General features: G+C 58.5%; 10 protein-coding genes across 10 annotated transcripts; 5 read left to right on the top strand and 5 right to left on the bottom strand.

Annotated features, from left to right (window-relative positions):
- Positions 1 to 1485: 1485 nt before the first annotated feature.
- Positions 1486 to 2116, top strand: KVR01_013164 (uncharacterized protein; the record flags this gene model as incomplete). Its single annotated transcript, XM_044792192.1, has 2 exons — positions 1486 to 1558; positions 1632 to 2116. The coding sequence occupies 2 exons, from the start codon at positions 1486 to 1488 to the stop codon at positions 2114 to 2116; spliced, it is 558 nt and encodes a 185-aa protein (XP_044637809.1).
- A 1148-nt stretch (positions 2117 to 3264) lies between these two features.
- Positions 3265 to 6092, bottom strand: KVR01_013175 (uncharacterized protein). The gene is made up of 3 exons (XM_044781320.1): positions 5666 to 6092; positions 5412 to 5578; positions 3265 to 5342 (listed from the first exon to the last, which is right to left on the bottom strand). The coding sequence occupies exons 1-3, from the start codon at positions 5701 to 5703 to the stop codon at positions 4036 to 4038; spliced, it is 1512 nt and encodes a 503-aa protein (XP_044637820.1). The 5' UTR covers positions 5704 to 6092; the 3' UTR covers positions 3265 to 4035.
- Positions 6093 to 6457: 365 nt separating this feature from the next.
- Positions 6458 to 7880, top strand: KVR01_013148 (mitochondrial 37S ribosomal protein MRPS8). The gene has a single exon (XM_044785461.1). It carries the CDS (start codon positions 6752 to 6754, stop codon positions 7241 to 7243), a length of 492 nt encoding a protein of 163 aa, XP_044637793.1. The 5' UTR covers positions 6458 to 6751; the 3' UTR covers positions 7244 to 7880.
- A 324-nt stretch (positions 7881 to 8204) lies between these two features.
- KVR01_013188 (uncharacterized protein) lies at positions 8205 to 11364 on the bottom strand. The gene is made up of 2 exons (XM_044788599.1): positions 10285 to 11364; positions 8205 to 10099 (listed from the first exon to the last, which is right to left on the bottom strand). The coding sequence occupies exons 1-2, from the start codon at positions 10388 to 10390 to the stop codon at positions 8478 to 8480; spliced, it is 1728 nt and encodes a 575-aa protein (XP_044637833.1). The 5' UTR covers positions 10391 to 11364; the 3' UTR covers positions 8205 to 8477.
- A 1157-nt stretch (positions 11365 to 12521) lies between these two features.
- Positions 12522 to 13951, top strand: KVR01_013173 (homoisocitrate dehydrogenase). Its single transcript, XM_044791831.1, has 2 exons — positions 12522 to 12657; positions 12748 to 13951. Exons 1-2 carry the CDS (start codon positions 12633 to 12635, stop codon positions 13806 to 13808), a joined length of 1086 nt encoding a protein of 361 aa, XP_044637818.1. The 5' UTR covers positions 12522 to 12632; the 3' UTR covers positions 13809 to 13951.
- A 74-nt stretch (positions 13952 to 14025) lies between these two features.
- On the bottom strand, positions 14026 to 17056 carry KVR01_013183 (uncharacterized protein). The gene is made up of 4 exons (XM_044781818.1): positions 16794 to 17056; positions 16614 to 16722; positions 14523 to 16549; positions 14026 to 14448 (listed from the first exon to the last, which is right to left on the bottom strand). Exons 1-4 carry the CDS (start codon positions 16994 to 16996, stop codon positions 14403 to 14405), a joined length of 2385 nt encoding a protein of 794 aa, XP_044637828.1. The 5' UTR covers positions 16997 to 17056; the 3' UTR covers positions 14026 to 14402.
- Positions 17057 to 17816: 760 nt separating this feature from the next.
- Positions 17817 to 20252, top strand: KVR01_013179 (uncharacterized protein). Its single transcript, XM_044788618.1, has 2 exons — positions 18081 to 18226; positions 18276 to 20252. The coding sequence occupies exons 1-2, from the start codon at positions 18105 to 18107 to the stop codon at positions 19960 to 19962; spliced, it is 1809 nt and encodes a 602-aa protein (XP_044637824.1). The 5' UTR covers positions 18081 to 18104; the 3' UTR covers positions 19963 to 20252.
- A 145-nt stretch (positions 20253 to 20397) lies between these two features.
- On the top strand, positions 20398 to 21558 carry KVR01_013174 (uncharacterized protein; the record flags this gene model as incomplete). Its single annotated transcript, XM_044788311.1, has 2 exons — positions 20398 to 20874; positions 21127 to 21558. The coding sequence occupies 2 exons, from the start codon at positions 20398 to 20400 to the stop codon at positions 21556 to 21558; spliced, it is 909 nt and encodes a 302-aa protein (XP_044637819.1).
- A 206-nt stretch (positions 21559 to 21764) lies between these two features.
- KVR01_013169 (uncharacterized protein) lies at positions 21765 to 22707 on the bottom strand. The gene has a single exon (XM_044793289.1). It carries the CDS (start codon positions 22422 to 22424, stop codon positions 21948 to 21950), a length of 477 nt encoding a protein of 158 aa, XP_044637814.1. The 5' UTR covers positions 22425 to 22707; the 3' UTR covers positions 21765 to 21947.
- A 1683-nt stretch (positions 22708 to 24390) lies between these two features.
- Positions 24391 to 25602, bottom strand: KVR01_013171 (uncharacterized protein; the record flags this gene model as incomplete). The annotated part of the gene is made up of 3 exons (XM_044789857.1): positions 24391 to 24999; positions 25072 to 25450; positions 25526 to 25602. The coding sequence occupies 3 exons, from the start codon at positions 25600 to 25602 to the stop codon at positions 24391 to 24393; spliced, it is 1065 nt and encodes a 354-aa protein (XP_044637816.1).
- Positions 25603 to 26953: the final 1351 nt, after the last annotated feature.

Raw genomic sequence — 26953 nt, forward strand, 5'->3', positions numbered from 1 at the left:
GAGAGACATGTTATAAAAAGGCCTCCTATCTAGTAAGCTAGTTAGGCAGAAAGAAGGAAGCAAATCTGGCGATTGCACGGGGAGCGGCTCGTATGCTGCAGGGGTGATGCCGAGGGTGATCTCCCAGAAGAGGCTCAATATTCGGTGCTGGGTGGGGCCGCTCGGCCTGGCGGCGAGCAATCGTCATCCCGGACTGAGAGGAGAGGGAGGCTGACGGGCAGGACTGATCGCTGGGAAACGTTGCCTTGCTGGTGTGTCTATCCAGCTAGCAATCAATCTTGTTGCTGTTACGGGGCTGGCAAATTATACACTGCACAAGTCGGGCTACAGATCAACAGGCGTGTCGGCGCGGCAGAAGCTGAAGTTCGACTCATCATGCTGGGCTGGGGGCTCTCCGGAAATCAGCCGAGGGGGGACGAGATATTTTTGGGTGGGAGAGGGCCCTGCCCTGGGGCACGGATGTACTGTGCATTGTATGTGGAGTGGAGGCAGTCGCTAGCTGACCTGGTGGGCGAGCCAGACTCCATCGTGGATCCTTCCCGCAGCCAGCCTGCCTGCCTGCCTGCCTGCCTGTCAATGCCTGCTACATACATAGTACTGCTACCACACAACACCCCATCACCCCATGTCATGTCAGACCTGCAGGCCCATGCCAGACAGACCACGAGGCAGTTGCGTCTCTCTCCCTCCATGGTCACTTTTTCTGATCTTCCTTCTTTTCCTTTCCCCTCCCCGCTAACTCCTAGGCTACCACGTCTCGCTGACCGCATCCTTCCTTCCCGTCCAAAGACCCCAGGCCCTTTCCCTCCCGCTCTAGGCAGTTTTGGCGCGCCCGCCAATCCCGGCTCTTGGAATGCGCCACCCAGGTCACGGGCAAGGCGTGCACCTTGCTACCTTAGTTAGTGTGCTTGGGTAGGTGGGTGGTAGGCTAGAGGCCGGATCGCAGGCCCCCCTCCGCCCAGCCCGACGTGCGCCTGCCGCCTTGATCCCTCCGAGTCCCGATCGCGTCTGTGTGCGTCCCAACTGCCACTAGTCACACCCAGCCCGTTGGTAGCCTTATGTGCTGGTGCTGGTGGTGCTTGGGTATGTATGTGAGTAATGCCCCGCGTCCGCCCGCGACGTGTGCCATAATCGCTTCACATTCCAGCCCCAGCCCGATCCAGTCCAGTCCTGGCAGGAAGAGCCCACCCTACCCACCGTATAAGGATCTCGAGGGGCCCCACACAACCTTATTGGGATTCCTTCAGCTTAGGAATTACCCTTATTGTTCCCACTCTTATACCTGCCTGTCTGCGCGCTCATCCATCCCTTTGCCCTGGCTGGTACGAGAACCGTTGTGTCTTACTAGTATATATCGACGGTACACACCAGACTTTTTGTCTCCCAACTCCTTTGCTCTAAACCTGTCCGTCCGAGAGAGAGACTTGTTTACCACGACCTCGTCGTCTTGTCGTCGTCCAAACCAAATTAATACCCCACAATACCATGGCCCCAGCCGCGCAGAAACCACTCGTCGGCCACTTCGACTGGCCGGCCATGAACCCACCCCAGAACTCGAGTAGGTTCATTCTACTGTCCCCGTCCTCTGTCCTCAGAGATCCACGTGAAAACCAACTAACACGCCCCCGCAGCCCGCCCGCTGCACCACACCCACTACGAGAGCCCCTTCCAGCAGGTCGACATGCGCCCGGGCCCGCTGCAGTCCGCCGCCGCCTTTTTCTCCCGGCACTTCTCCCCTTCCCACTGCGCCCCCCAGCGGCCCGTCGTGCTCGCCGTGGTCCTGGTCGCCTGCGCCGTCGCCCTCGTGGCGCTGGCGCTGTCCCTGTGCAGCAGTGCCGGCAGGAGGAGGGGCGGCGCTGACCACCACCAGAGGCGGGAGCGCCTGTGCCGGCGCCACTGCTACTTTGACGACGAGGACGACGGCTGCGACGACCAGGACCAGGGGTTTGTGGTGTGCGAGAAGGAGGAGGGTGAGGGTCTGCTGGTGGTGTGGTCGTCTGAAACCCGGCGGGGATCCGGGGCGGGTGCGGGTGACACTGGCGCTGGTGGTGGTGTTAGTGCCAAACCTGACCTGCCGCCGTTTCATGTTTCTGTCGTCCGCTCGGGCTTGATATGATGCACGACTGCATACGACCAATTTTTTTATTCTGCCTTGCGTGTGGCTTTTGTTTCACGTCTTGGCTTTTGTTGGTGGTTGTCGTTGATGGACTGCCCCGGGGGTGGGTTGGCTGAGGCGATGAAAGACTGCATGATGATACCCCCTCACCACCACCACCACCACCACAGCGGTCTGTCGTCGCGGGATAGACCATGCATGCATGCATCTATCCATCCATCTTCCTGGGTCGGGCTGGTGAGCCACCGAGGACCTCACTCAGCGCCGGCCTCTCTATTCATCATCGAGATCTGGAAATACCCGCGTGAGAAGACAGGTGGGCGGCCGAGCCGAACATGAGAGGGAACACGCGCGCCGCGGCGGTTTGTGCCTCAGAGGTTATTTTGGTCTCACCTGGTTGGGACCGCGTCTCTCGTTCATCGGGGTCTGCCGCAGCCCAGCCCAGCCCAGCCAGCCAGCCAGCCAGCCAGCTATCACCGGCCCTCAGGCGCACGACCTGCTGATTCCATCTCCCGCTCAAAAATCGCCCACGCGGACGCGGCGACGTTGACGGATGGGAGATTTCGGGGCCATCGCATCATAACCACCGGACCGGACGTTCGTTTTGCTGTGTCCGCCAGCGCAGCACACACACACACACACACTCACGTCAATGTCAACATCGCATTTAATCTCGGCTTAAGGGGGCGGGCACGGACAGACAGACCAAGAAGACGGCGTCTGCAACCAGAAAGATCTGAAGCCAACGCCTCTCAGGCCGAGGACAATGAGCGGCCCGGTCCTTGAGGCCGGCGGGTCTTTGCTTGCCCCCCCCTCTATCTTTGAGTGGGCATCTATCTATTTGTCTGTCTACCTGGGAAACTGGGCTTGAACTGGGCTTGGCTGGGTAGCTGGCTGTGAGGGGATGGTCACGCGGTGGCGGTGGTGATCGCGGTCTGACCTTGGCGATCTGCGCAGCATGCAGCGAACGAACGGCCCAAAACGATGGCGGGTTCCGAGGAGGCACATGAAGCGAGGTTGATTGTTTATGAGGGCGGGCTAGCTAGCTATGGCGTTCGGGCTCGCAGACGGCTTTTTGTTGATTACCTTGCATTTGCATATGTAGTCGAGTTTTTAAGATGATAATCATGATACCAATATATACCTGCGTTTGTTTGCCTTGCTTGCTTGCTCACCCTAGGGTACTTTTCCTTGCAATCTGTTCTCCCTGAATGAATGAATAAACGAATAAATGAATCTTTCACTTGGACTTTGGATTGGTCTTTAGGAGAGCTAATGATGGATAGTTGGATTCATCTGATGTGGGCTTGCTCTGACAACAAAAACCGGCCTGTTTGTGGGTCTATCCATCCACATCCACCCATCCGCACAAGACGGGTTCCCAACACAAGACGGCCTCCCAATATAAAGTCCCGCCCGAATTACACGGAACCAACCCTGTAGTATATTTCGAGGACAAATGTCCTATTCATTACTCAGTGTGGGCTATCACTGCCCAAGCTACCTACCCGATTACACGCGTCTGTCCATATGTCCGTCCTGCTGAGCTCAAAGCCTAGATGTATGTGTATGTGTATGTGATCCCAGGCCAGACAGACAGACAGATAAACAAACCCAAGAAAATAAATATAAAAAAACGCCAATTAATGCCCCCGCCCCCCCAAGCAGCTAGCCAAAACCTACTCCACCCCCACCCAACCGTGACGGCATCGCACAAGGACTGCCAGACCAGTCGCCACACACACATACAGACTATGCGCTCGGCTGAAAGAACCACAACAACCAAGCCAGTACCGCATACTAGTTATCCATAGCAGTACAGTACAGCACAGCACAGCACAGTACATAAAGCAGCCCATACCGCACCGCACCGCACCGCACCGCACCGTCACACACACACACACCACACCACACCCCAATCACCCAAACTTCTTCTCAAACTTCTTAAACATCCCAGTAACCCCGCGCTCGAGCCGCCCGGCATTCTCCTCCAGCCTGCCCCGCGGCTCCCGCTCCTTCTTGGCAGCCTTGTACCCCCGCGCCGCCACCTCGCCCTCGGTCGGCCGGTACGCCTGCTGGTGGATCCCGTACTCGCCGCCGCCGCCCGCGCCGTGGCCGCCCCCCTGCTGCGTCGCGTACGTGTAGTTTGAGAAGCCGCCCGGCGGCGGCGCCCCCGGCGGCGGCGGGGGCGGCGGGGTCGGGGTCGAGGTCCCGTGCGGCTGCTGCTGTTGGTGCGGCGCGGCGAAGCCTGGGCTCCCTGGGAACTGTGACGGCCCGGCGCCGTACGGGCTCTGCAGCGCGGGCGAGGGCATCCCGTGGGCGTGGGCGGGCATGGTGGCGGCGCGCGCCAGGCCCGGGTGCGGGTGTCCCACGCCTCCCACGCCTCCCACCCCTCCCCCTACCCCAAAGCCCTGCGGCGGCAGGCCCGGGCTCGCGACGGGCGGGCCGGGGAAGCTGGGCGCCCCGGGGGGGCCGGCGCCGAACTGGGGCGGCGGGACGCCCGGGCTCAGCGGGCTGCTCGTCATGTGCATGTGGGCGGGCATGCCCGACACGAGCCCGGGCGAGAAGGGGGTCCCGGCGTCCTGGGCGAGGCGGGCGTGCAGGGGGTTGACGTCGCCGTCCTCGGGGGGCGGGGTCTTCTCGCGGTGGCGGATCTGCTCCGGGGCCGCCGGGGCGGCCGGGTTGTAGGCCATCGGGGCGAAGCTGGCGGGCGAGGTTGTGGATTCTGGCGGTGTGTCGTTTCCGTCGTCGTTGTTGGGCAGGGCGGAGAGCGGCGGGGGCGCGAAGGAGGGGATGTTGGTGTTGCTGGTGCTGCTGCCCCTGCCGCCGTTGGGCTGCTGGGGCGGCGGCGGGGGGATCTTCGAGGCGTCTGAGAAGATGGCGGCGTTCTCCAGCTTCTGGACGAGCGGGTTCACGTCGGCTGCGTGCGAGTGTGAGTGCTGCTGGTGGTGGTGCCGCTGCTCGGCGCGTGACGGTGGGCCCGGCTCATCCTGGACGTCGACCTGGTTCGGTGGCAGGACGCGCCGGATGCCGTTTACAAAGGAGAGGGCGTCGTGCTGGGTCCAGAAGTAGATGTCGAGGGAGTGCAGCTTGTAGTGGTACTTGTTCTGGTTGTGGGGGTCGTACGTCGGCAGGTGCCACTCGTCGTGGCCCTCGACGTCGCCGACTGCCAGGTTGACCATGCAGTGCTGCCTGTAGGAGTAGGTGACGTGGACCTTGTCGAGGACTGCGGCGGGCATGACAAGAGTCGATGATCAGCTTCTTGTTGCCCAACCAAGGCCGGGTCTTCACTCACACCCATCAAATGCATCCTGGTCGTCTGTGCCGACGTGGTTTGCGACTTCTATGCGCGCCCTCCCCTCATTTGCGTTCTCGAACAGGTAGACATATGAGCCCTTGTCGAAGCGGTGGTGTGGAGGTGAGTCGGTGGGCGGGCCGTAGAAGTAATGCACATCGCCAAAGCTGTGAGTGGGCGGGGCGCGGAGCACGGGTTGTCAGCCACGGGGAGCATGAGATAATCGGATGGACCAAGTCTCCTTTTTCACTTACAGCGTGGCCACATTTTCCTCTCCCGGCCTGAGAGCCATCTTTCAAGGGGAGGGAGGGGTCGCAGGAGCTCCCCAAGGGAGGAACAATCGGAGATCCGACGCGGGTAGGCTAAGAACGGCGCAAGGCGGCGCACGAGATGGAGAGTACTTCAGAGAGAGATGTGTTCGCTTGAAGCACAATAACAGCAACAGGCACGGTCAAAGTAACAGAGCAGTTGAAAGTCGAGAGAAAAGAGTCTGGAGGAGAAGAAGAGGGAAAAAAAAGGCAGACCTCACCCCCCCAACTTTAAGAAGCGACACACACAAACCCAGCAGTTCCGGACGTCACCTCGGGAGGCGGACGGCCCACAGCACACATGCAAGCACTGCTAGCGAGTGGTGCATGTGCCATGTGCGACCCTCTGTGATTGATTCCCTCCCTCCCTCTCTCACCTCTCACCTCCCTCTCACTCAATCGCGACGATCCCGGCAGAGACACCCCCAGGCAGCCCGCATGTTGGGCGCTTAGCAGTGCTCGTCTTGGGGTGGCATCGCTCCGTGGTTGGCCAATGGCTGCGCTGCGGTCGGGGCGAGTGGGGTGGGGTCGACGGCGGGACGGGAGCAGCAAGCAGGCAAGGCAGGGCATGGCAGGACAGGGGTCCAGCTCCAGACTCCCGGAGGCGGTCCAGAGTACACGGGTACATCACTCCTCGGGCGCAAGCTCTGGTGGTCTGTGCGTCTGCAGGCTGGCTCCCGAAATTTTGGGGAGACGATGATCGTTGAATGGTGTTGTGATACTACAAGACTTTCTCCCCTCGACCCGGTGGCAAGACGACAACACCGACGAGCAAACCGCCTAGATAAACAGAAAGCGGGAGATTGGACCTCTGCTCACCCTCACCCGCCGCAACACCCCAGCATCACCACCATCCCAGCCGCGAAATCCGAACACCACCCAACGAGCCCAAGACACAAGACCGAACGAGACCCCCACGACGAGACCCAAAAACAGGAGGGGCCTCTCCCAAAGAGCAGAGCGCTCCCTCTCCCTCCGGCCCAACACACCAACAACACCCACCCACACCCACACCCACAGCCCGCCACCAAGATGGGCATAGCAAACATAGCAAACGCCTGCGCGCACCTCCAGAACGCCTCCCGCGCCCGCCTGGGCCTGACCTCCCTCCCAAACACGAAATACAACCTCCTCTTCGCGCTGGCCCTGCACCGCTCGGGGCTGGTGTCGCACGTCGTGCGCGCGGGGCCCACGCCCCCTCCCCCCGAGCAGCTCCTGACCCTCGAGCCCGAGCCCGTGACCACCGCCAACGTCGCGACGCGGCGCCTGTGGCTGGGGCTCAAGTACGTCGGCGACCAGCCCGTCATGCGCAACGTCAAGTCCGTCAGCAAGCCCAGCCGGCCCATCACGATGAAGCTGCCGGGGCTGCGGCGCATCGCGCGCGGGTTCGAGGAGGGCTACGTCGACGGGTTGAAGATGGGCGAGTGCATGTTTGTCGCCACCGACAAGGGGGTGCTTGAGATCCGGGAGGCGCTGGAGAAGGAGATCGGGGGGCTTGTGCTGGCGCGGGTGTCGCCTTATTGAGGGGGGTTGGTCTCTTTTTTTTTTTCTTTGATGAAGGGCTGGGTGTTTTTGTAGGGAAGGGGAAGGAGGGATTGGGCGAGTCATCGGGTGAGGGGGCTTTTGAGAGAGAAACGGTGTGTGTGTGAGAGAGAGAGAGAGGCTCAAAGGACCAAGATGAGCGGGATGGATGGCAGCACGGCATGGCATGGCATGGCATGGCAAGGCAAGGCGGCTCCGGGTCCCAAGGACAGACAGACAGCCAGCCCGCGAGACGCGCAACGGCAGCCAATGATGGCGAGATCATGCTCCAAGAACCTGTCCGCCGCCGCCGGGTCAACGATTCTGCGGAAAGCGAGACTGAAGCGGAGAGAGTATTTGTCGCCGTCGTCGAGGAGGAAGCCATGATCTATCTGATCGACCGGCGCAAAAGTCTCTCGACCGACTCGCTCGGCTGCGGAGAGCAGCCGACCGGGCCATCATTGTGACATACTCTCCATCCAATATGAAGACAAACAAAATCAAACTACTTACGCACCTCCCTCCCCAAAAAACTCTTTGGCTGGCTGGCTAGCCCACAAGGGACAAGATGCCCCAGCCCCAGCTTTGACTGTATGTGGTTTTGACGGCCCCAGGAATACAGATAGGCCTTCCATCGATCTATCCTTCTCCCCACCCACCCACGGAGCTGGCAATCCCACGGAGGCACACACACATCATATTCACCACACTCGAGATGGACGGACCACCAGCAAAATGGACACGCGACAGACAGCAAACAGCCATCAGCCCTCCCTCACCAGCCCCAAGTCCTCCCCCCGCCTCCCCAGCAAAACATCCAAGTCACAATACGCACACAACAATAAAAACAAGCACACCCGAAGAAAAGAAAGGCCAAGAACGGCAAGGGGTATATCCATTTGTACATCCTCTTCCAACTCGAGAGTTCTATCTTGCTGTGCTCCCCCCCCCTGTGCTTTTCCCCCTTGTGCTTTCCCCCTCTCACTGCTGCTGCTGCCCCCGCCGCTGCCCCGGAGGTATCATATGAGAAAACCAAAATTCCCCGAGAACCAAAAAACCCAAAAACGCTTTCCCTAGAGTCGTGATCGCCATGCATGTATGGATATCGAGAATGAATAGAACAAAAACACCACACCACATCACATCACATCAGATTCATCGACATAACTCCCACCACCCTCCCTCCCTCCCTCGTTTTTCCTTTTTTTTTCTTTCCCTCTTCTTTCCTTTCCTTTCCTCACCACGTCTCCTCCTCATCCAGAGCCCCCGCCGCCTTGCCGTTGCCGTTGCCCCCCGGGCCATCATCCACAGGCGCAGGCCCCTCCGCCTCCGCCTCCTCGTGGTGGTGGTCGCCATCGGCCAGCGCCCCCGCCTCGCCGGGCCTGCTGTCCTCCTCCAGCTCCTCCGCGATGGTGGCCTCGCGCTCGGGGGTCCTCGGCGGCGCATCATCATGAACCGCGATCGACATGTCCTCGACGGCCGTCGCGATATCCCTGTCTGCCAATGACGAAGACTCCTTCCTGACCACCACCCTCTCGGGGCTGGGAGCCGCAGAGGTAGCCGCGGACGTCGACTTGGACACGGCGGGCCTCCTGGCCGCGGGGACGGACTTTGCGCTGGCCGACTTCTTGACCACCCCCGCCGCCGGCCGCCGCGGCGGCGTGACGGGCACCTTCTCGTTCTTCTTGGACGCGCTCGCCTGCGTGGGCCGCATCATCCGCGCCAGGAAGCCCTCGTCGACCTTGGCGTCCTTCTTGGCGACGGGGTGGTCCTTGGCCGGCTGCTTGGGCGGCGGCCCGAAGCTGGGCCGCTGCCGCCCGGCCGCCGAGGACGAGCGCCCCAGCGCCTTGGTCCGGCTCGCCGAGCGGGCCGAGTTGTTCTCGTGGGAGGGCGGGGGCGGGACGCTGCCCGAGGGGACCCTGGACCTGGACCCCGAGGCGGTAGTGTGCGTGGTCAGGCTGGCGGGGAGCTTGACGGGGCGCGTTGGCGACTTTGGCCTGGGCTTCACGAAGCCGCCCGGGGAGACGCTGGCCGGCACTGCCTTCTTGTCCGTGGTGCTTGCTCTTGCGGCTTTCGGCGTCGTTGGCGGGTGGGACGTCGTGGTGGTGGTGGTGTTGTTGTTGGCTGGCCTGGTGGCGGCTCTCGGTTGCGGCACTGGGTCGGGAGACATGACCAGCTCCTTATCCGTCACCTTCCGGGCAGGCGCTGCTGATACTGCTGCCGGCTTCGATGCCCCTGTTGATGGTTTTGTCACGGGCACTCTCTCCGGAGCAGCTGACACTGCTGGTCTTGCCGAAGCAGCTGGTGTGGACTTTGCTGGTGTGGATTTTGCTGATGCCTCAGCGGCATTCACGCCGTTGGCGCCGTTGACCTTCTTTACATCGTCGCCGGCGGGCTTCGCCGGTGTTTCCGAAGCTGCTGGTGTGGACCTTGCCGGTGTTCCGACGGCCTCCACGGCCTTCACCCCATTTGTTTTCTTCTCCTGCTCGCCAGCCGAGGGTGGCGGACCAACAGCGTCTTGACTCTTCAAAGAATGGCTGCCAAAATCGGATTTCCTCGCGCGAGGGTCTTCTTTGATCTGCGGGGACGCGGCGAGCCCCTTTGGTGGGTCGCCGGGGGCGAGGCTGGCGGTTTCTTTGGGTGGTTCTGCATGGCTGGTAGTCGTCGTTGAAGAGGCGATCGTGCTGATATTGTCCGGGTGGACCGAGGACCCCGCCTCGGTGTCCTGACTGAGTTTCCTGCCCGACACGCTCGAGGCCTCGCTGGGGTCCCGCTGCTGGAGCCCTATGCGGCCGTCCTTCTCGATTGCCACGAAGCTCGTCCGGACCTTGGAAAGGGGACGGGGCGACTCGGTTCCGGCTGGAAGAGGGAGAGGGACCAAGTCAGCAATGGGACAGGAGGAATGTCTTAGCAAAAGGACCAGGAAAACCAGCGCCGTATATGCATTACAAGACTTTGTTTCTGGGTGCTCGGTGCCATGACACAGAATGGGGGGCGCACAGGATGGGCGGAGGACGAGAACAATGGAGAGGGGCAAAACAAACAGATTGATTCATTTGCACTCGAAGACACACCAGGTGATCGCCCACGGTCGGGCGGGCTTTCCTGAGTTTTGTTCTCGAACATGGCCCGGAGGTTCCTGACGCTCATCTTGGCGGGCTGTCGAGGAGAGAGGCGGGCTCGAACACGGCCGGTACGGGTGGGGTTTCGGTATGGAGGTAGGTTGCTTGGGTGGTCGTGGGAGAAGGAGCAAGCAAGGCCGGGAGGCTGCCCCTCGTGCTGGTGCTGGGATCTGAGGTGTTGTTGTTGTTTTGTTTGTTCGTAGGAGAGAAGGAGTGAGGCGAGGCGAGGGAAGGTCCCGGAAGGGGAAGGTATGAGCTGGCCTCAGCCGTTGCGAAGCTGTCGTGGGCGCCTTGTTCTGCCTGGGGTGGCTTTGTTGTAGCAGTCGTAATTGTAGCAGCAGTGGTAATAATAGCTGTCAGGGAAGGGCTGTCCTCTGACCCGGTCTTAAGGGCTGCCCTTGGCCTGGAGAGGGCAGCGACGGGGGTGTCAATCAAACAAGCCCGGATCCCTGGCCCCTTTTTCTGCGACGCGGGAGCGGGAGCTCCTGACGCTAGGCGAACGCGTCTGGACCTGCCACGGGCTGACGGGATGGGCTGGCTCAGCACAGGGTCAAGAGAGGTGCATGCATGTGCAGCAGCCGTCGTAGCGTGTAATCCAAGCACGGTTGGCGCGGGCTGCAGCTGCGCCGATCTTGTCTCCGTATCGATATAGAACTGATGGGTGCGGTGATGGATGAATGACCACAGATGTGTGTGAGTAACCTCAGGTAATGAACAAGTACGTAGACAGACACTGCAACAGCCTGACAGCCCGACAGTCTGTTTGATATGTGGCTGGCAGCGGGTTATTAGATATTGACTGATGCGTGAGGCAAATAACAGGAGGGGTGCCGCAGGGCCCACAGCCGAGCGACAGGGCTCGTAGGGCTCGTTTGGAATATAGCAGGAAACATGGACTATTCTCCCCATCTTGCCATGGCCCATGGCTCCTCCTCTGCTCCTGTCAGTCAGTCAGCGTGCGTGGCTGGCCCCTCCCGTCGACCTCGGCCGTTTGGCTGGTTGGCCTCCGTCTCGGGACGGTGCGAAGAGAAGTGGATATAAATAATTGTGGCGTATTCTCGGGACTCGCAGACTCGGCGACTGCGCATCGTCTTGTTGCACACCGCAACTAACAGCCACCCTCTCACCAGCTGGACTGAATTGCCTTTCTGGACCGAGTCTCGCTCGGCAACCCGTGCTCTGTGCCCTGTGCTCCGTACCTCCCTCACCTCGTACGTAATGTGTGGCGGGCAGAGCATGGCGGTGCCGAAAAGGGAAGGGCTGGTTTAAATTAGAAGTGCTTTGAGAAGGGTCCTTGGGTGGGTTGCCTCATTTTGGCCCCCTCTCGCCCAGGTCGTTGGTCGTTGGAATGGCTGGCCATCATCGTCGTGGCCACAAGTGTGCTGCATGCACCCACGAATTGACGGCGCAGACCCATCTGCCGTCGACGTGCAGACGTGCAGTCGTGCTGATGGGGAAGCTTTGGACAGTGTAAAGGCCTGGTCTTTTTTGGGTGGCAGCTTAGTGTGTTTGTCGATCCCATTGGGGGTCGGCCGTTTCACACCAAAGTCTCTGCCTCGACACGGCATATGCAGGCCAGAGGATCGTGCGACGGCGGCAGGGGGGACAGACTAAAATGCAGACATGAACCAACACCCAGGAATCAAAATTGACCATGTGTGTACCGAGATGGGGTTGGGTCGACACCACCAGCAAATATGTCCTCAGCAGCTCAGCAATGAGTCAAAAGCCAACGTGGCTTCCACCCACCTCATAATACACATCCTCGGTTCGACAAGGTCATCTTGGAAGACAAGAAGTCTGAAACTGGCCGTTGGGCTCGCCAGGTGTTCCTGCCTCTAGTCTAGTTGCATCTGTGCCACCTGCCATCCAGACGGCTGGGTAGGATTCATAATTTGTGTGGTTTCCAGGTCGGACAAGCTGCTTCACAGTCGCGACAGTCTTGCGCTCTGCTTGACCTGAATGAAGTCAACTGCAGAATGATCAATTGTAGAAACGCCATTACAACGAACAGCCTCGAAGCAGAGCGATGAACCGTGGTGCTCTTCTCAGAAAACAGTCTTTAACCCAAAAAGGCAGGGTGCCTGAAATGCTCCCACCGGACCCTGAACTGGGCTGAGCCAAGCTCCGACCCCGGACTCGCTCGGCCCCACGCCTCGCTGAGATCTTCACAAGCTCTGGGAAACCATCGAAGCCGCCCGTCACGCTCAAGCTTTTCCCCAGCGAACCTCTCACCATCCGCCCAGACCAGCGAGCCAATTGATCCCAAGATGGCAGCCAGAACACTCAGGATCGGTATGAACCCCTTGAATCCAGAAGAACAAGCGAAACAGATCCCACAACCCGGCCGGCTGACTGACTGACTAACACGGTCCACCCCAACAGGCCTCATCCCCGGCGATGGCATAGGCAAGGAGGTGATCCCCGCAGGCCGGCGCCTGCTCGAGGCCCTCCCGGCCTCCCTGGGCCTAAAGTTCTCCTTCGTCGACCTGGACGCCGGCTTCGAGACCTTCGAGAGGACAGGCGTCGCCCTCCCCCAGCGCACGGTCGACACCCTCAAGGCCGAGTGCGACGGCGCCCTCTTCGGCGCGGTGCAGTCGCCCTCCAAGGCCGTCAAGGGCTACTCCTCCCCGATCGTGGCGCTGCGCAAGAAGCTCGACCTGTACGCCAACGTGCGCCCCGTCAAGGGCGTCGCGAGCAGCCTCCACGGCCAGCCCGCCGTCGACATGGTCATCGTGCGCGAGAACACCGAGGACCTGTACGTCAAGGAGGAGAAGACGGTCGAGGGCGGGCCGGGCGGGCGGCCCGTGGCCGAGGCCATCAAGCGCATCTCGGGCCGCGCGTCGTACCGCATCGCCGAGATGGCGGGGCAGATCGCGCAGCGGCGGCAGAAGATGCGCGACGCGGGCGCGGCCAGCATCCACGGCTCCTCGGGCGCGCTGGTCACGGTCGTGCACAAGTCCAACGTCCTCTCGCAGACGGACGGGCTCTTCCGCTCCACGGCGCGCGAGGCCCTCGCCGAGACCAGCCCCTCGGTCCGCGTCGAGGAGCAGATCGTCGACTCGATGGCCCTCAAGCTGGTCCAGCAGCCCGCGCACTACGACGTCGTCGTCGCCCCCAACCTGTACGGCGACATCCTCTCCGACCAGGGCGCGGGCCTCCTCGGCTCCCTGGGCCTGATCCCCTCCGCCAACGTCGGCGAGGGCTTCGCCATCGGCGAGCCGGTGCACGGCAGCGCCCCGGACATTGTCGGGCAGCACAAGGCCAACCCCATCGCCACCCTGCGCAGCGTCGGCGTCATGCTCGAGTTCATGGACCTCGAGCTCGCTGCCGCGCAGATCTACGCCGCCGTCGACGCCACCCTCGCCGCTGGCGTCGTCACGCCTGACCTGGGCGGCAAGTACACCACCACCGAGGTGCTTGAGGATGTCCTGAAGCGCCTGTGAGCGGGCCGCTGGGACTGGATGGGAGGGGTGTGTATGTGTGAGGCCGGAGCCAAAGCCTGCGGTTTGTGAGACTGTTGCGGTGTCGTTACGGAATAGGTATAGACAAAATGGATACCATGAATTGAAACCAATACTTCATTCAGCTCGCACTGTCTGCTGGGTGGAGTGACATGACACGTAGAAATTGAAGTCTCGCACAGTTGACGGCCCCAGCACTGGAGGAGAGAGGATAAGCGTTGTCTTTGATTTTTGTGCAGGCAGTCAGTGTCATCGGTCTATATAACATTTTGTATGAGAACAGCGGCCGCTCGGGGGGTAAATTTCCCGGCAAGCGCGCCTCTTTCTGACCAGGCTTCTCTCTAGTCTAAACCATGCCATGCCAGAATAAAGTAAAGATGAGCACCCCGTCTGTTTATATATGGTTGGGCACACACATATCCTTTTGATATAGTACAATTCTCCAGATCATGAACTCATCATCCACGATCGTCCATGTTGCAACTCTCCACCTCTCTTGGCACGGCCACCATCTTGTGGCCGTGCAGCCTAGGTGAGGCTATGCTCTCGGATTGAGAGACATCGTGTGGAGGGCTTCTATTTCGCGAACCTCTCCTTCTCGTACTTGGCGATGAGTTCCTTCCTGTAGTTGGTTGGGTCCATTAGCATTCACTCGATCGTAGGGGATAGGGGATAGGGGACGTTTCAAAGGCTTACTGCAGCTGAGGCGGCGCGGCGGCGTAGTGGCTGAACTCCATGCTGAACTCGCCCTTGCCCTGGGTGGCGGCGCGCAGGTGCGAGCTGAAGCCGAACATGGCGTTGAGGGAGCAGTCGGCGGTGAGCGTGAAGTCCTCGGGGCCGATCTCGGTGTCGACGATGGTGCCGCGCTTGTTCATGAGCATGATGATGTTGCCCTGGAACTCGTTGGGCGCCGTGATGGTCGTCTTCATCAGCGGCTCGAGCACGGTGCCGCCGGCGTCCTTGAACGCCTTGCGGAACGCGGCCTGCGTCGCCATCTGGAACGCGTAGTCGGACGAGTCCGTCACGTGCGTCGCGCCGTCGTTGACCACCAGCTTGGCGCCGATGACCTTGTGGCCCAGCAGGGGGCCCTCCTCGCAGCCCAGCTCGAAGCCCTTGCCGCAGGCCGACAGGTACTTGTCCGGGATGGTGCCGCCGACCACCTGCGTCTCGAAGTGGTTCTTCTCCGGGTCCTCGGGGTTCGGCTCCAGGAAGCCCATGACGCGCGCGAAGTCGCCCGGGCCGCCGGTCTGCTTCTTGAGGAGGTAGTCGAAGTCGGCGCGGCGGGTGATGGTCTCACGGTAGGCGACGCGGGGCTGGCCCGTCTCGCACTCGACCTTGTACTCGCGGCGGAGGCGCTCGACGTAGACCTCGAGGTGGAGCTCACCCATGCCGGAAATAATAGTCTCCTCGGACTCCTCGTCGACGGTCAGGCGGAAGGTGGGGTCCTCGCGCTGGAAGCGGTTCATGGCCTTGGAGAAGGGGTCGGCGTCGCTGCTGCGCTTGGGCTTGATGGACAGGGACATGACGGCGTCGGGGACGTACATGGAGCTCATGGTGTAGGGGAGGTTGCCGTCGGTAAAGGTGTCGCCCGAGGCGCAGTCGACACCAAAGACGGCGCAGATCTCACCGGCGCCAATCTCGGCGACGTCCTCCATGTCGTTGGAGTGCATGCGCACGATACGCGGGATGCGGACCTTCTTGTTGGTGCGCGAGTTGAACAGGTAGCTGCCCTTCTTGAGCTGGCCCTGGTAGACGCGGATGTAGGTGAGCTGGCCGTAGGGGTTCTCCTCGAGCTTGAAGGCGAGGCCGACAAAGGGCAGGGCGTTGTAGGGGACAAGGGCGGTCGGCTTCTCGCCCTGGGAGCGGTCGAGGGCCATGTTCTGCACGTCGGCGGGGTTCGGCAGGAAGTCACAGATGGCGTCGAGCATGGGCTGGATGGACTTGTCGCCGAGGGCGGTGCCCATCAGGACAGGGGTGAACTTGAGGCCGATGGTGGCGCGGCGGATGGCGGCCTTGATCTGCTCGGGGGTGGGCTCCTTCTCGTCCAGGAACATCTCGGCCATCTCGTCGTCGACGTCGGCGAGCTTCTCGATCAGCTCCTGGCGCTTCTGCTGGGCGAGCTCCTTGAGGTCCTCGGGGATCTGGTCGGAGATCTTGAGCTGGACACCACGGTGGCCGTCGTTGCGGATGGCGCGCATGTGGATCAGGTCGACGACGCCCTCGAACTCCTTCTCGGAGCCGATGGGGACCTGGATAGCGGCGGCGGGGATCCTGAGCTTGGAGTTGATCTGCTCGACGGCCTTGAAGGGGTTGGCACCCATGCGGTCCATCTTGTTCACGAAGCTAATGCGGGGGACGTTGTACCGTTTCATCTGCCTGTCGACGGTGATGGTCTGACTCTGGACGCCGCTGACGGCGCAGAGAATCATGGCGGCACCGTCGAGAACTCGCAGGGCGCGCTCGACCTCGATGGTGAAGTCGACGTGGCCCGGGGTGTCGATGAGGTTGATGTGGTAGGTTTCCGTTTTTCCGTTTTCCTTCTTCTCCCAGTCGCAGAAGGTAGCAGCCGATTGGATGGTGATTCCTCGCTCGCGTTCCAGTTCCATAGAGTCCATCTTTGCGCCGACGCTGTCGCGGCCTCTGACCTCGTGGATGGCCTTGATGCGGCCGGTGTAGAAGAGGACTCGCTCGGTGCATGTCGTTTTACCACTGTCGATGTGTGCCTGGCATCTGTCAGACCAGACCTGGGACAGCAGAGGATTTACCAATCAGGGGACTGTCTCTTACTGCAATACCAATGTTTCGGACCATAGAAAGACGCTTGGTCTCCTCGGGACTCATGCGCGCCTTGACGACTTCGGGGGACAGATTGGCCGCATCCTTTGCGGCCTTGAGACTGTTTGCAAAGGCACATCAGTCAGTATGAAGGCCAACCAACAACCAATACAGTGCCGGTCAACAACATACGCTTCCTGGGCGGCGTTCAGGGCAGCGCCCCTCTGGACAGACTGGCTGAAGCTCCTGGCGCCGTGGGGCTGGGCGGGCTGCTGCCGCGGCGCATCGGAGCTCGCCCTGCAGCTCCAGCTGCTCAGGCTCAGGAGCCTTGCGCCGGGGCTCGAGCTGAAAATGCGACCGTCACTGAGGACGGCCACGGCTCTTGAGGCCCTCATCTTCACAAACTCATTGGGGGGATGTGACCTAAAGAAAGACTGGGGTCGGGAGAGAAAGGCGTGGCGCGTATCCCAAGTCTCTAAAGTAGTTTAATTCGAATAATTTTTTGGGGCCCCCGGCAGGCATCCCTGCACGTCGGCCCCGGTTCGGCCACTTGCACACGCCTGCACCCGCTTCCCTGCCTTTTGTTGATGAGGGTATAGGTTGCAAATCCTGCACGACCGACATCTCCCGAATGATTACATTCGGATATGGTGTAATGGTTAACATCGGTGACTCTCACTCACCAGCTCGGGGTTCGATTCCCCGTATCCGAGATACTCAAGGCTCCAGCCTTCCTTCCATTCTTTTTCTTTTTTGCTCTTTCTTTTCATTTTGTGTTCATGTTGTGTAGTCGCCTGTCATGCTCAGAAAATGGTCACAAAATACTTGTCGAATCACCGGTGGGGGCAGAGGCAAAGACTCGCCGTTACTTAGAGCGACTCCCTGGCATCACATAGTGTTGTCACTTTTGTCAATTAGTTACCTGAGCCACAAACTCGCTCATGATCTTGTTTTACATGCTTACCATGTTCAGTGGCAGTTCAATAGGGATGATTGACAAGGTCGTATTGGTCCGTTGCTCCCGTATCAAATGGCCATGTTGCTTCGAGGCTGGGCTGCAAATCGATCTAGCTCGGCGTCTTCCGAATTCCTGCGCGATATGTCTGGTTCGCTATTTCCAACACGGTTAGGGATGTGTCTGGTCATTTGTTACAAGGCTGTCAATTATTTTGGGCTGCCAGACTGCCACACTGCCAGACAGCTAGAATCTCTAATAAACCACTGCACATAGTCGCTGGCATCGATCTGGTCTTTCCCTGCCGATCTCCAAGCCACGCCGTTTGGCTCGAGGTCATGACGTATTCCAACTAGCAACGGGAACGCTGGATCTACCCGTCATACATAACAATCAACACTAGACTAAACCTATTCCTAGTGCTTGAAAGCAACGTGCACATGCCTGTGATATCAAATCAAAGACAACCCATTTCCGTCTAACGATAGGTGAGCACACCTGGTATTACTGCTCTTCACACCAGCGAACCACCTCGATAATTCTAATCAATGGCACAGAACTCGCTTGGCCCTGATATTGAAAGAGACACGGCGCAACCCATGGCCCAGAACGGATCCTCGCCCAAGGATGGACGCAAGCGCGTCCTTGTCGTGGGTGCCGGCGCTGCCGGGTAAGTGCGTCAAGTCCAGTGAGCGGTATTGGTGCTAAATCTCTGGCAGCATGTCCACGGCATACCATCTCTCGCAGCATCGTGACAAGTTCAACGTGACGCTCATAGACGCGGTCGACTACTGCGGAGGCCAGGCATTCTCCATCCCCCTGGACAAGGAACGCTACGGTGCATCATGGTGCAACCAGGGCGTCCAGGGCGGCTCTTACATCTTCCACCACACTCTCACCATGTTCCAGCGCCAGGGCTTTCATGCGGATCCCGTCGAGCTGCAGGTCTCCTTCGGCAAAGACGAGACGTTCTGGTCAAACGTCTTCCCCACGCAGCTCATGCTCAAGCACAAGAAGGAGGTGAAGCGCCTAGTCACCCTGCTCAAGGTCATGCGGATGTTCGAGGTCTTCTTCGCGCTGCTGCCACTCAGGATGGTCTTCAAGCTGTTCATGTTCTCAGAGGACTTCATCAACATCGTGGCCCTGCCGATGACAGCCTTGTTCCTCGGCACTGGAAACGCCACGCCCGAGACGCCAGCCATCATGTTCGAGCGGCTATGCACTTCTCCCACGTACGGCATGTGGTACCACCCAGACGAGCATTCCGTCGTCAGCAATCAGCCGCCGATGGTCGTCTTCCCCAAGTTCTCAGATTTCTATTCGACGTGGCAGAAGGACCTTATCTCTCGCGGTGTTACAGTTCGCCTGTCGACTGAATTGGTGGAGATTGTCCAGCGCGGTAAGAAAGGGGTTATCGTTAAGCTGAAGCCGCGGACGCCAGCGCCCGATGGGCACAACCCGAACGGAGGAGACCCTGATGCCCCCACTGCTGAGGAGACATACGACGAGATTGTGCTCTGTTGTCTGGCTGATACGGCAAAGAAGGTCCTCGGCAAGACAGCAAGCTGGAAGGAGAAGCAAGTGCTCGGCTCTGCCAAGTTCAGCGACGACATCACCATCACCCACAACGATGCCGACTACATGAAGAAACACTACGAGAACTTCTACCGCGAGGACCTCGCCGTGGCCAAGACCAGCGGTGTCGACCAGCAGCCGCGCCTGGACTACGCCAAGACCAGCTTCCGCCCCATGTACTACATCAAGATGTACGACAAGGACAGGTCCAAGCTGGAGATGTGCTTCGACACCACAAACTACCAGTCGCAGTTCCCCGAGAACGTCCCCTTCGAGCAGCACGTGTTCCAGACCATCTACCTCAACAAGGACCGCGACGGCAAGCTCTGGTCCGACGGCGAGATCGACGAGCGCAAGATCATCCGCAAGGACTGGTGGCACCAGCTCTGCCACTCGTACACGCACTACATCCTCGTCATCCCGTGGATGATGTTCCTGCAGGCCAGGAACCACACGCGCTTCGCCGCGTCGTGGACGCTCGTCAACGCCCACGAGGTCGCCGTCATGTCCGGCATCGCGGCCGCCGTCGACCTCGGCGCCGAATACCCCGAGGACCTCGAGAACGACAAGTTCGCGTTCCTGTGCTTCAGGCTGTATTACCTGCTCGCCTACGGCAAGTGGTACCGGCGGCGGTTCACAAAGGGGAAGACGGCGCCGGCGACGCCGGCGGCCAAGGAGGGCGCGAGCTGGGCCAGCGGGCTCTACGGGTCTAGGTACAAAGGCCCCGGCGTGGTGGAGCAGGAGAGGTCTACCTGGAGGGAGGAGGTGAAGCAGGGCAACAGTACCGGGAATCTGGCTGATGGTAATGCTCCTGGGCGGAGTCAACCGTAGACGGGTCAAAGGGATGTGGTCAGGCTGCGAGACGTAGCTGTATGCTGAGCTATTCAAGGCACATTGGATATGTCTCACAGATCTAAGCTCCGCTTTTTCTCAACTGAAATCAGCAGATTGTCTCGATTGAATGGGAGGTAAAGCAGTTGAAGGGGTCTGCCTTTGTTACCTGGTCTCTGTTACCTGGATGCGATTGTCGAGTGTCATTACATTGTCAATGTTCGACTCGTTGGACTCAGTAACGAGGCACGACTTCACAACCCACAATGAGAAAAGGCACCGCTCAAGTACTCAGCCGCAATAGATATCCATGGATACATGTGTATAAATACACGGGCTTTTCTTACCGTGGCCACTGTCTCCCAACCGTCTCACGCATCCAAGCAGCTCTCGAAGCAATCATTCACAGACATTACCACCTCCTCAAACTTCGAAATGTCCAACAACCAGAGATCCGAAGCCCCGACCGGCAAGCAGCAGAAGCAGCATCACCGAGGCCGCCCGGCCAGCCGCCCAGGGCGCCCGCGCTTCCGCGTCGTCCGCGGCACGACCTACTCGGCGCACGAGCAGGCGGTCCTCGACGCCGGCTACCCCTGGGTGCGCACCAACGCCCTCGTCCCGACGTGGTCGTCGCCCGACAAGGACCCGCGCGGCGTTGCCGTCGCGGACCGGCTCAACTGGCACGGCCACCACGGCGTCAACACGCACCTCATCGTCGAGGGCGACCTCACCCTCATGAAGCTCAAGAAGATGTTCAACCAGAACCACGTCTCGGCCGTCACGGTGTCCAGCGAGCCGGGGGCCCTGAAGGAGCTGTCGGTCGCGCCCGGTGAGATGTATGCGGGCACGTCGCAGCAGGCCTGTCGGTTTGTTGAGGGGCATCGCTGTCTTAGTCCGGCGAGCGCACATCGGGTAAGCAGATGACTTTGGTTCTTTCTGTCCTTGGGGGTTTACCTCTTGGGATCCCATGCTTTGGGATCAGCTTTGTAGCTGTCATGATGATGAGCGTCCTCGGCATCTCTTTGTCTTTGCCGCCCTGTCCAGATGTCACGGCTTGCGAGGCTGACCGTGGCAAACACCTCACCATCCACCACATCATCCTCTCTTTCCGAGCTCTAAAACCTTTTCTTTCCTGAAACTCACCCTGAGGAACCAAAACTACAGTACATGACCCGAGGAACCCTGGAGTGGGTCGACAAGACCGGCAAGGCGGCCCGCAGGGCGGACAGGGAGTACGTGCTCCGCCAGCTCGCGGGCGCCGTGTTCGAGACCAAGTTCGACTTCGCCGTCATGCGGAGGGTGGCGACCTGCACGTTCGAGGACGACAACCAGGTCACCCGGGGCATGAGCCAGTGGTTCTCGCGCGAGTGGAACGACCCGGCCGTGCAGGCCGCCAAGGGCGATCTCCGGGCTGCGATCCACCCGCTGGACGCCGACGACCAGGAGGAGAAGAGGAAGAAGGGCAACGGCAGGGCTGCTGGTGGTTTCGACGGTGACGTGGATATGGACACGGACGATGCCGATGATGAGGACATTAGCGCGCGCTTGATCAAGGCTTTCAGCGAGTGGCTGCCGGGACATGTGGATGAGATTTGAGGTTGGCGCTGGCGGGGAGCGCTTGAGTTGTGAACTGAGAAGGGGCTGGATGGATGGGCAAGCACAACTCTTGAAATCTTCAAAGTTGGAATGGATGCTGTACAGACGGGGAGGTGAAACTGGTGCTCCGACCTTTTCAGAACGGCTCCAGATGAGCATGCTGGCGCTTGTGAGCCGGTTGATTTTACAAGTTCCGGTCAAGAAAATGGAAGACCTGCTGCATTCCTTCATGAGCAATGTGTGCATATCATAAAACTAAAAGCCTTGCATTAAACGTGAACCCCTTATTCAATAACATCCATTACAGAAGACCACGCCTGAGCCCCGAAACATAATCATAAACATGATAATCTCAACCCGTCAGTATCTGTCTCCACCCCACACTCCCATCATATAGGCACGAAAAGCTGCGCAACGAGCTTCCAGTCCCCACCAGCAAGCTGCCTCCACGTGCTGGTGCACCACGCCTCGACCTTGTCCATGTCCCCCGCGTCGAGGTCGGTGCTCCCGCTGTCGGTCTTGATGACGGTGACGCGGTAGATGATCTGCACGGCCATCATGTCGACCTCGGCGATGGCGGGCTCCGGGTCCTCCTTGTGGATCTTCCAGCTGATCAGCTGGCCCTTCTCGGCGAGCTTGTCGATGGCCTCGGTGAGTGTCGGCTCCGACTTCATGTGCAGCGGCTCCGACTTGCCGTCCGGGTGGATGAGCGGGTTGACCATGACGCAGTCGTACTCGATGTGCTCCTTTGCGTCCTTGGGCTCGTTGCAGAGCGTCCCTGCCAGCAGGTTCTCCATGTCCTTGGCTGCCTTGCGCACGCGCGAGGAGATGGACCCCGGGTGGACTGTGCCGGATTTGCTGACCATTTTTCTTTTTGGTGAGGGTGTTGCTGGGGTTGGTAGAGGTTTATATTGAAATATTGCTCAAGATAGGTAGGTAGTCTTGGTGAATGAATATTTATTATGCCACTTGATAAAAGCTGATAGCCGTGTTGTTGAGGATGGATGGATTTAGTTGGTAGGGGGCCCAAAACCCCGAGTATCCAGGCTGGAGGTCATGCAATCACTTACTTATAATTATAAGCATACGGGATTCCAGGCTTCTAAAATCTAGAGAAACAGGTAATGTGGTGGGAACACTCTGCGTTCGTAGACTTGTTCCAACAAAATACAGACTGACGTCAGTGGGTAATCATCAGTTCGCAAGATACTGCGTGCAGATCACCGCGAGGCCATGCAGGCGACAGACATCTGGTCCGGTACCCACTCTTCAAGCGCGAGCGATCTGATAAGGTGCCAGAGATCAAACAGCGGACAAAGTGAGACTCACCGAAGAACACCACTTGAAATTCGATGGTGCGAGCATGATCGGATTGTGTTACAGAGCTATCAATATTTGACGCGAGCCCGAAGGCTGCCGGTAGACCGAATTTGCGTACTGAATGATGTCAACCGCTGTGGGTGGAGGGGACCCACTGTGCTCAATTTAGAAATGGAGTTTACCGTCTTTGAGAACCTGGAACAGACTGTGATACAACAATGAACTGGTTACATCGAGTAAGCCCCATTTAAACTATCTTTTATTCTTCTCCATGATGCTGGGTGACCTGGAGTCTTCTAGCGGCGGCACCGACTTCAGAACATGGCTACTGCCCGCGAACCTGTGCCGGTGGAAGACATCACCGGTGAGATAGATCACACAAGCATTTTCTAACCTTGTTGGAAGCAGATCACAGATTCGCAGCCATAGCAACGGGAGATGGCACCCACATGAGGCTAACTACCTACATAGGTGGATGTAGCTAGCTACATGTGTAATAAAAGCTAGAGAAGACGTAGGACGACTTGGAGATATTCGTACTTAGGTTGTCGCTAAAATAGTTATCACATAGGAGGTTGTCATATAGGAGGTTGACATACAGAAGGTTATCCTTTAGGGCTTTGGTGCACCTTCTGTTTTTGTGTGTGCGAATCTCTGGCCTCCCAGTAAACGAATTACCTAGGTATCCAGGGATTAATATTCTCAATGATTGCTACTGCAGAACCTTGGAAATCAAACAGTTGACACCCTTGTAACGGGAGTTGAGTTGTATACCGTTGCGGGACTCCGAGGCAGCGGACAATGGCTGATTGGCTGATTGGCCGCTGATAAAAAAGGTCCAATAATTCTTCATCCTAAAAAGATGAAATAACATCCAAAGATGACAATTCTCGCAAACAACGGCAGCATTGGGAGCGATGCTTCCTACTCAGGTAGCTTTTTCTGTGCGGCACGAGGCTGAGGCCACTTTCCCAGTCTTCTTACACTATAGTCGGCATTATGTCATTCTTTTCCAAAAGAGGAGAAAACCGTTGGGTCTTTGAGCGTTTACCACGGTATGAAGGCACCGTTTATGGCTTCGGACGTATAGTACGGAATAGAAGCGAAACTAGTTAAGAAGAAACTACTGATGAGAGGACACATGTAGTACTAGAGCTGAAAACTTTGACTATGGCAAGAACTTCAGTTTGAAATCAAAGTGGACACTATTCAAACGTTGTTCTGTTGTGCTTAGGGGTAACTTGGTTGAGCCGTGTAAGAATTGCTCTTAGGGGGAGAAGTCCTTTAGTCACCAAGGGTCTTCTACGACGAATCATACCCCAACAAATCTATACCCAGGCATACTAAAGGCCTTCACCGTTACTTCCCCTGTGCTCTTTGAGGCGTCGTCACAGAACTCTTCAAATCGGTGGTGGGATTCTCTCTTGTATTACTATGGATGATAGGCATTACTATTATAATATTCTTCATTATTCGACATCCCCAACACAGTCGTCCTTTCGAACTTGACACTTAACACCTGCGAAAGAACTCCACCTTGTCTCTGCGGCAGATGTCCACGGCAGCATCCCGTATCGAGTAATCAATCAGCTTCCCTTTCCCAGGCTGCAAGGCCTGAGTAAAGTCGAAACCAGCCGGCACGCTGCTGAAGCCCCCAAAGGTCGATCGAACCATAACGTCGTTGAGGAGACCCTCCTCGTTAAAAGTGAAGTTGCCCCCGGGCGAGACTTCACCCGACACCGGGTTCGTCACCGACACGTACTCCTTCCAGGCGACATCCAAGCCGACGCCGAGCTGGTTGGCGATGGCCTTGACGGAGCACCTCGCGTTGGCGGGGTTGACGAGGAACCTGTTGGCGGCGTACATGGAGGCGATGAAACGCTGCAGGAGGGCGGACTTGGCCTTGTCGGAGAGGGACGACTCCCGGATCGTGAAGGCGGAGGAGGTGATGGGGGCGATGTAGTCTGAAACGCGCGCCAGAATATTCGGTGCTTGTCCTGCGGGCAGGGCCTGACTCTCGACTGTGAATGGGTAGTTCAAGATGGTTGCGTACACTGGGCTGCCATCGGGTAGGGTGCCATTGAGCAGGTCAGCGTACCGGGTGCTGGTGCCGCCGACGGTCTGAAGGGTGTATTGGTATTATTAGTCAGGGTTCCTTTGCGATGAGAGCAACTGAAGATCATGTGGACTGACTGTGAATGTGAAGTCCCCGTTGGCAAGCGTCATGCCAGCCTTCGCCAAGACATATTGCAACAGGAACGAATATCCACTCAATGGTGAATCGACGATGATGGACTTGCCCCTGAGCTGAGTTAGGTTTGTTATGGATGGTACCGAAGCGATCACAAGGTCTGGGCCCTGGTCCAGTTGTCCAAGGACCGTGATGCTTTGATTTTGGTTGAACCGATAGTTCAAGGCATTGTCGACGGTGGCAGTAAGGATGTCGTATTGCCCGTTCAGGATCGAGGTGAAAGCATCCGTGCTGCTAGCGACCTGATTGAAGGTGACGTTGAGACCATTGGCTGTGAAGAATCCAAGCTGATTCGCAACCGAATAAGTCGCGGTCGGAAGACTGGCACCTGTGTCAATACCCCGTATCATTCATTGCCTCTAGTCGCGGTGGAGGAACGGCCGCTCGGGGACATACAAAGCTCCGTACTGCACACTCTGCAGTGCAGCAACTGGGGTCGCGAGGACCAGAATCGGCGTAGCGGAAAGCCTCATGGTCGCAACCTTGGAACCGAAATGTGCCTCCGGGCAAAATAGTTGTTTTTACGAAAGACGAACTACTGGAATTTACCGGTGAGGAATGGGATTCTCTAGGAGACATCAACAGGTTTGGCCCAACGCCCCTTAAGAGCGCTATTCACTAGTACGTGCAGAACTCTGAGGCCGCGGCATCAAGTAGACAGGGGGCACAGGACGATGTCACCCAGTGCGGAGCCAGCCAGGTGCTCCTCTCCACCGACAGAACTAGTTGATTTCATAGAGATGTGTGTGTGTGTGTGTGTGGCAAACTAGACAGACTGCGCCAACTTGGCAAAGAGGTATTCGAACGCAGACTTGCGGCAGACAATAAAATGCCCGAAGTTGAACTGAGAGAACCTATTACTAGTATGACTTGAGCTGGTTGAGAACAACAGTCCCGAGGTCGTCTCCTCTCTCCACAAGATCCTCGACTGAGTCCTCCCCACTTATACAGCGTCCTTTCATTTTGAAGCTCTCTTTGGCCCGAACCAACCGACGGAAAAATCACGGATATGCTGGAAGGATTTCGGCCCCTGTTAAGCTTTCCTCGATCAGGATTTGTGGAAGAGCGCCACCACAGATTGAATTTTCCCTCCATGACTGCCATGTCAAATCGCTCTGAAGGCGATTTAATCGAAGGCCTCACCACCTTTCCTCTCGAAATAGTGTCTATTCTGATGATTGGCTCGTGCGCATCTGAAGCCAAGCACAGGAAGTGGGGGGAAGATCGTAGATCTCAGGTAACACAGAGGCTGAGAGGCACCACCAGTCTTGGCCCCCTAGGCCCCCCGCGGACATAGCCCACAGCGCGCCGCAGGGCGGGTCGGCCCCTGGTCCTTACCCCGGCCGCTAGAATGCTTAATCTCCAGGGATCGCAGATAGCCTTCGCCAACGGCCAACAACAGAGCTCTAGGCCCTCCCAGGAGGATGGTAGACCCGGGCCCTTGGGACTCGCTGCTTCCCAATCCGGGCAAGCGGATTCTTCGTCATGCCCGGTATCAAGGGCATTAAAACCATTAGTCGATGCTTATATATCGTCTCACAGCCCTCTTGTAGGGTCGCATTTGGCGTTGAGGTTCGTCTGAAGGGAGGGAGATGAGCGGTGGAAGAACCTCCGCGGGATACTAGGGCCACGTGTGGTTACTATGGGGGCATGGGGTGAGGGCTTTCCAACCCCCTGGGATACTTGCGAAAGGGGATTCGATCCCCTCAATCCAAGGAGCACTAATGGGGGCATCAAACCAAGGCCCAATAGCCGTTGAGGTCATCGATAGTGTACCAGTTTTCTCTACCGTTAATCACCTGCGGGCTTGCTGGTGGTGGCCAG

Source organism: Diaporthe batatas, assembly GCF_019321695.1.
Source record: "Diaporthe batatas strain CRI 302-4 chromosome Unknown Contig00024, whole genome shotgun sequence".
In the NCBI taxonomy this organism is placed as follows: Eukaryota; Fungi; Ascomycota; class Sordariomycetes; order Diaporthales; family Diaporthaceae; genus Diaporthe; species Diaporthe batatas.

What these genes read in the sequence shown, in the direction of transcription:
- KVR01_013183 (XM_044781818.1), bottom strand. Translation starts at nt 16,996, where the DNA reads ATGAGGGCCTCAAGAGCCGTGGCCGTCCTCAGTGACGGTCGCATTTTC. An exon ending in CTGAACGCCGCCCAGGAAGC is followed by an intron (nt 16,723 to 16,793) that starts GTATGTTGTTGA and finishes CTTTGCAAACAG; the next exon opens with TCTCAAGGCCGCAAAGGATG. An exon ending in TCCGAAACATTGGTATTGCA is followed by an intron (nt 16,550 to 16,613) that starts GTAAGAGACAGT and finishes GACAGATGCCAG; the next exon opens with GCACACATCGACAGTGGTAA.
- KVR01_013148 (XM_044785461.1), top strand. Translation starts at nt 6,752, where the DNA reads ATGGGCATAGCAAACATAGCAAACGCCTGCGCGCACCTCCAGAACGCC.
- KVR01_013173 (XM_044791831.1), top strand. Translation starts at nt 12,633, where the DNA reads ATGGCAGCCAGAACACTCAGGATCG. An exon ending in AGCCAGAACACTCAGGATCG is followed by an intron (nt 12,658 to 12,747) that starts GTATGAACCCCT and finishes CCACCCCAACAG; the next exon opens with GCCTCATCCCCGGCGATGGC.
- KVR01_013169 (XM_044793289.1), bottom strand. Translation starts at nt 22,424, where the DNA reads ATGGTCAGCAAATCCGGCACAGTCCACCCGGGGTCCATCTCCTCGCGC.
- KVR01_013188 (XM_044788599.1), bottom strand. Translation starts at nt 10,390, where the DNA reads ATGAGCGTCAGGAACCTCCGGGCCATGTTCGAGAACAAAACTCAGGAA. An exon ending in GAGTGCAAATGAATCAATCT is followed by an intron (nt 10,100 to 10,284) that starts GTTTGTTTTGCC and finishes TCCCTCTTCCAG; the next exon opens with CCGGAACCGAGTCGCCCCGT.
- KVR01_013179 (XM_044788618.1), top strand. Translation starts at nt 18,105, where the DNA reads ATGGCACAGAACTCGCTTGGCCCTGATATTGAAAGAGACACGGCGCAA. An exon ending in GTGGGTGCCGGCGCTGCCGG is followed by an intron (nt 18,227 to 18,275) that starts GTAAGTGCGTCA and finishes AATCTCTGGCAG; the next exon opens with CATGTCCACGGCATACCATC.
- KVR01_013175 (XM_044781320.1), bottom strand. Translation starts at nt 5,703, where the DNA reads ATGGCTCTCAGGCCGGGAGAGGAAAATGTGGCCACGCT. An exon ending in GAGGAAAATGTGGCCACGCT is followed by an intron (nt 5,579 to 5,665) that starts GTAAGTGAAAAA and finishes GCCCACTCACAG; the next exon opens with CTTTGGCGATGTGCATTACT. An exon ending in CCAGGATGCATTTGATGGGT is followed by an intron (nt 5,343 to 5,411) that starts GTGAGTGAAGAC and finishes TGCCCGCCGCAG; the next exon opens with TCCTCGACAAGGTCCACGTC.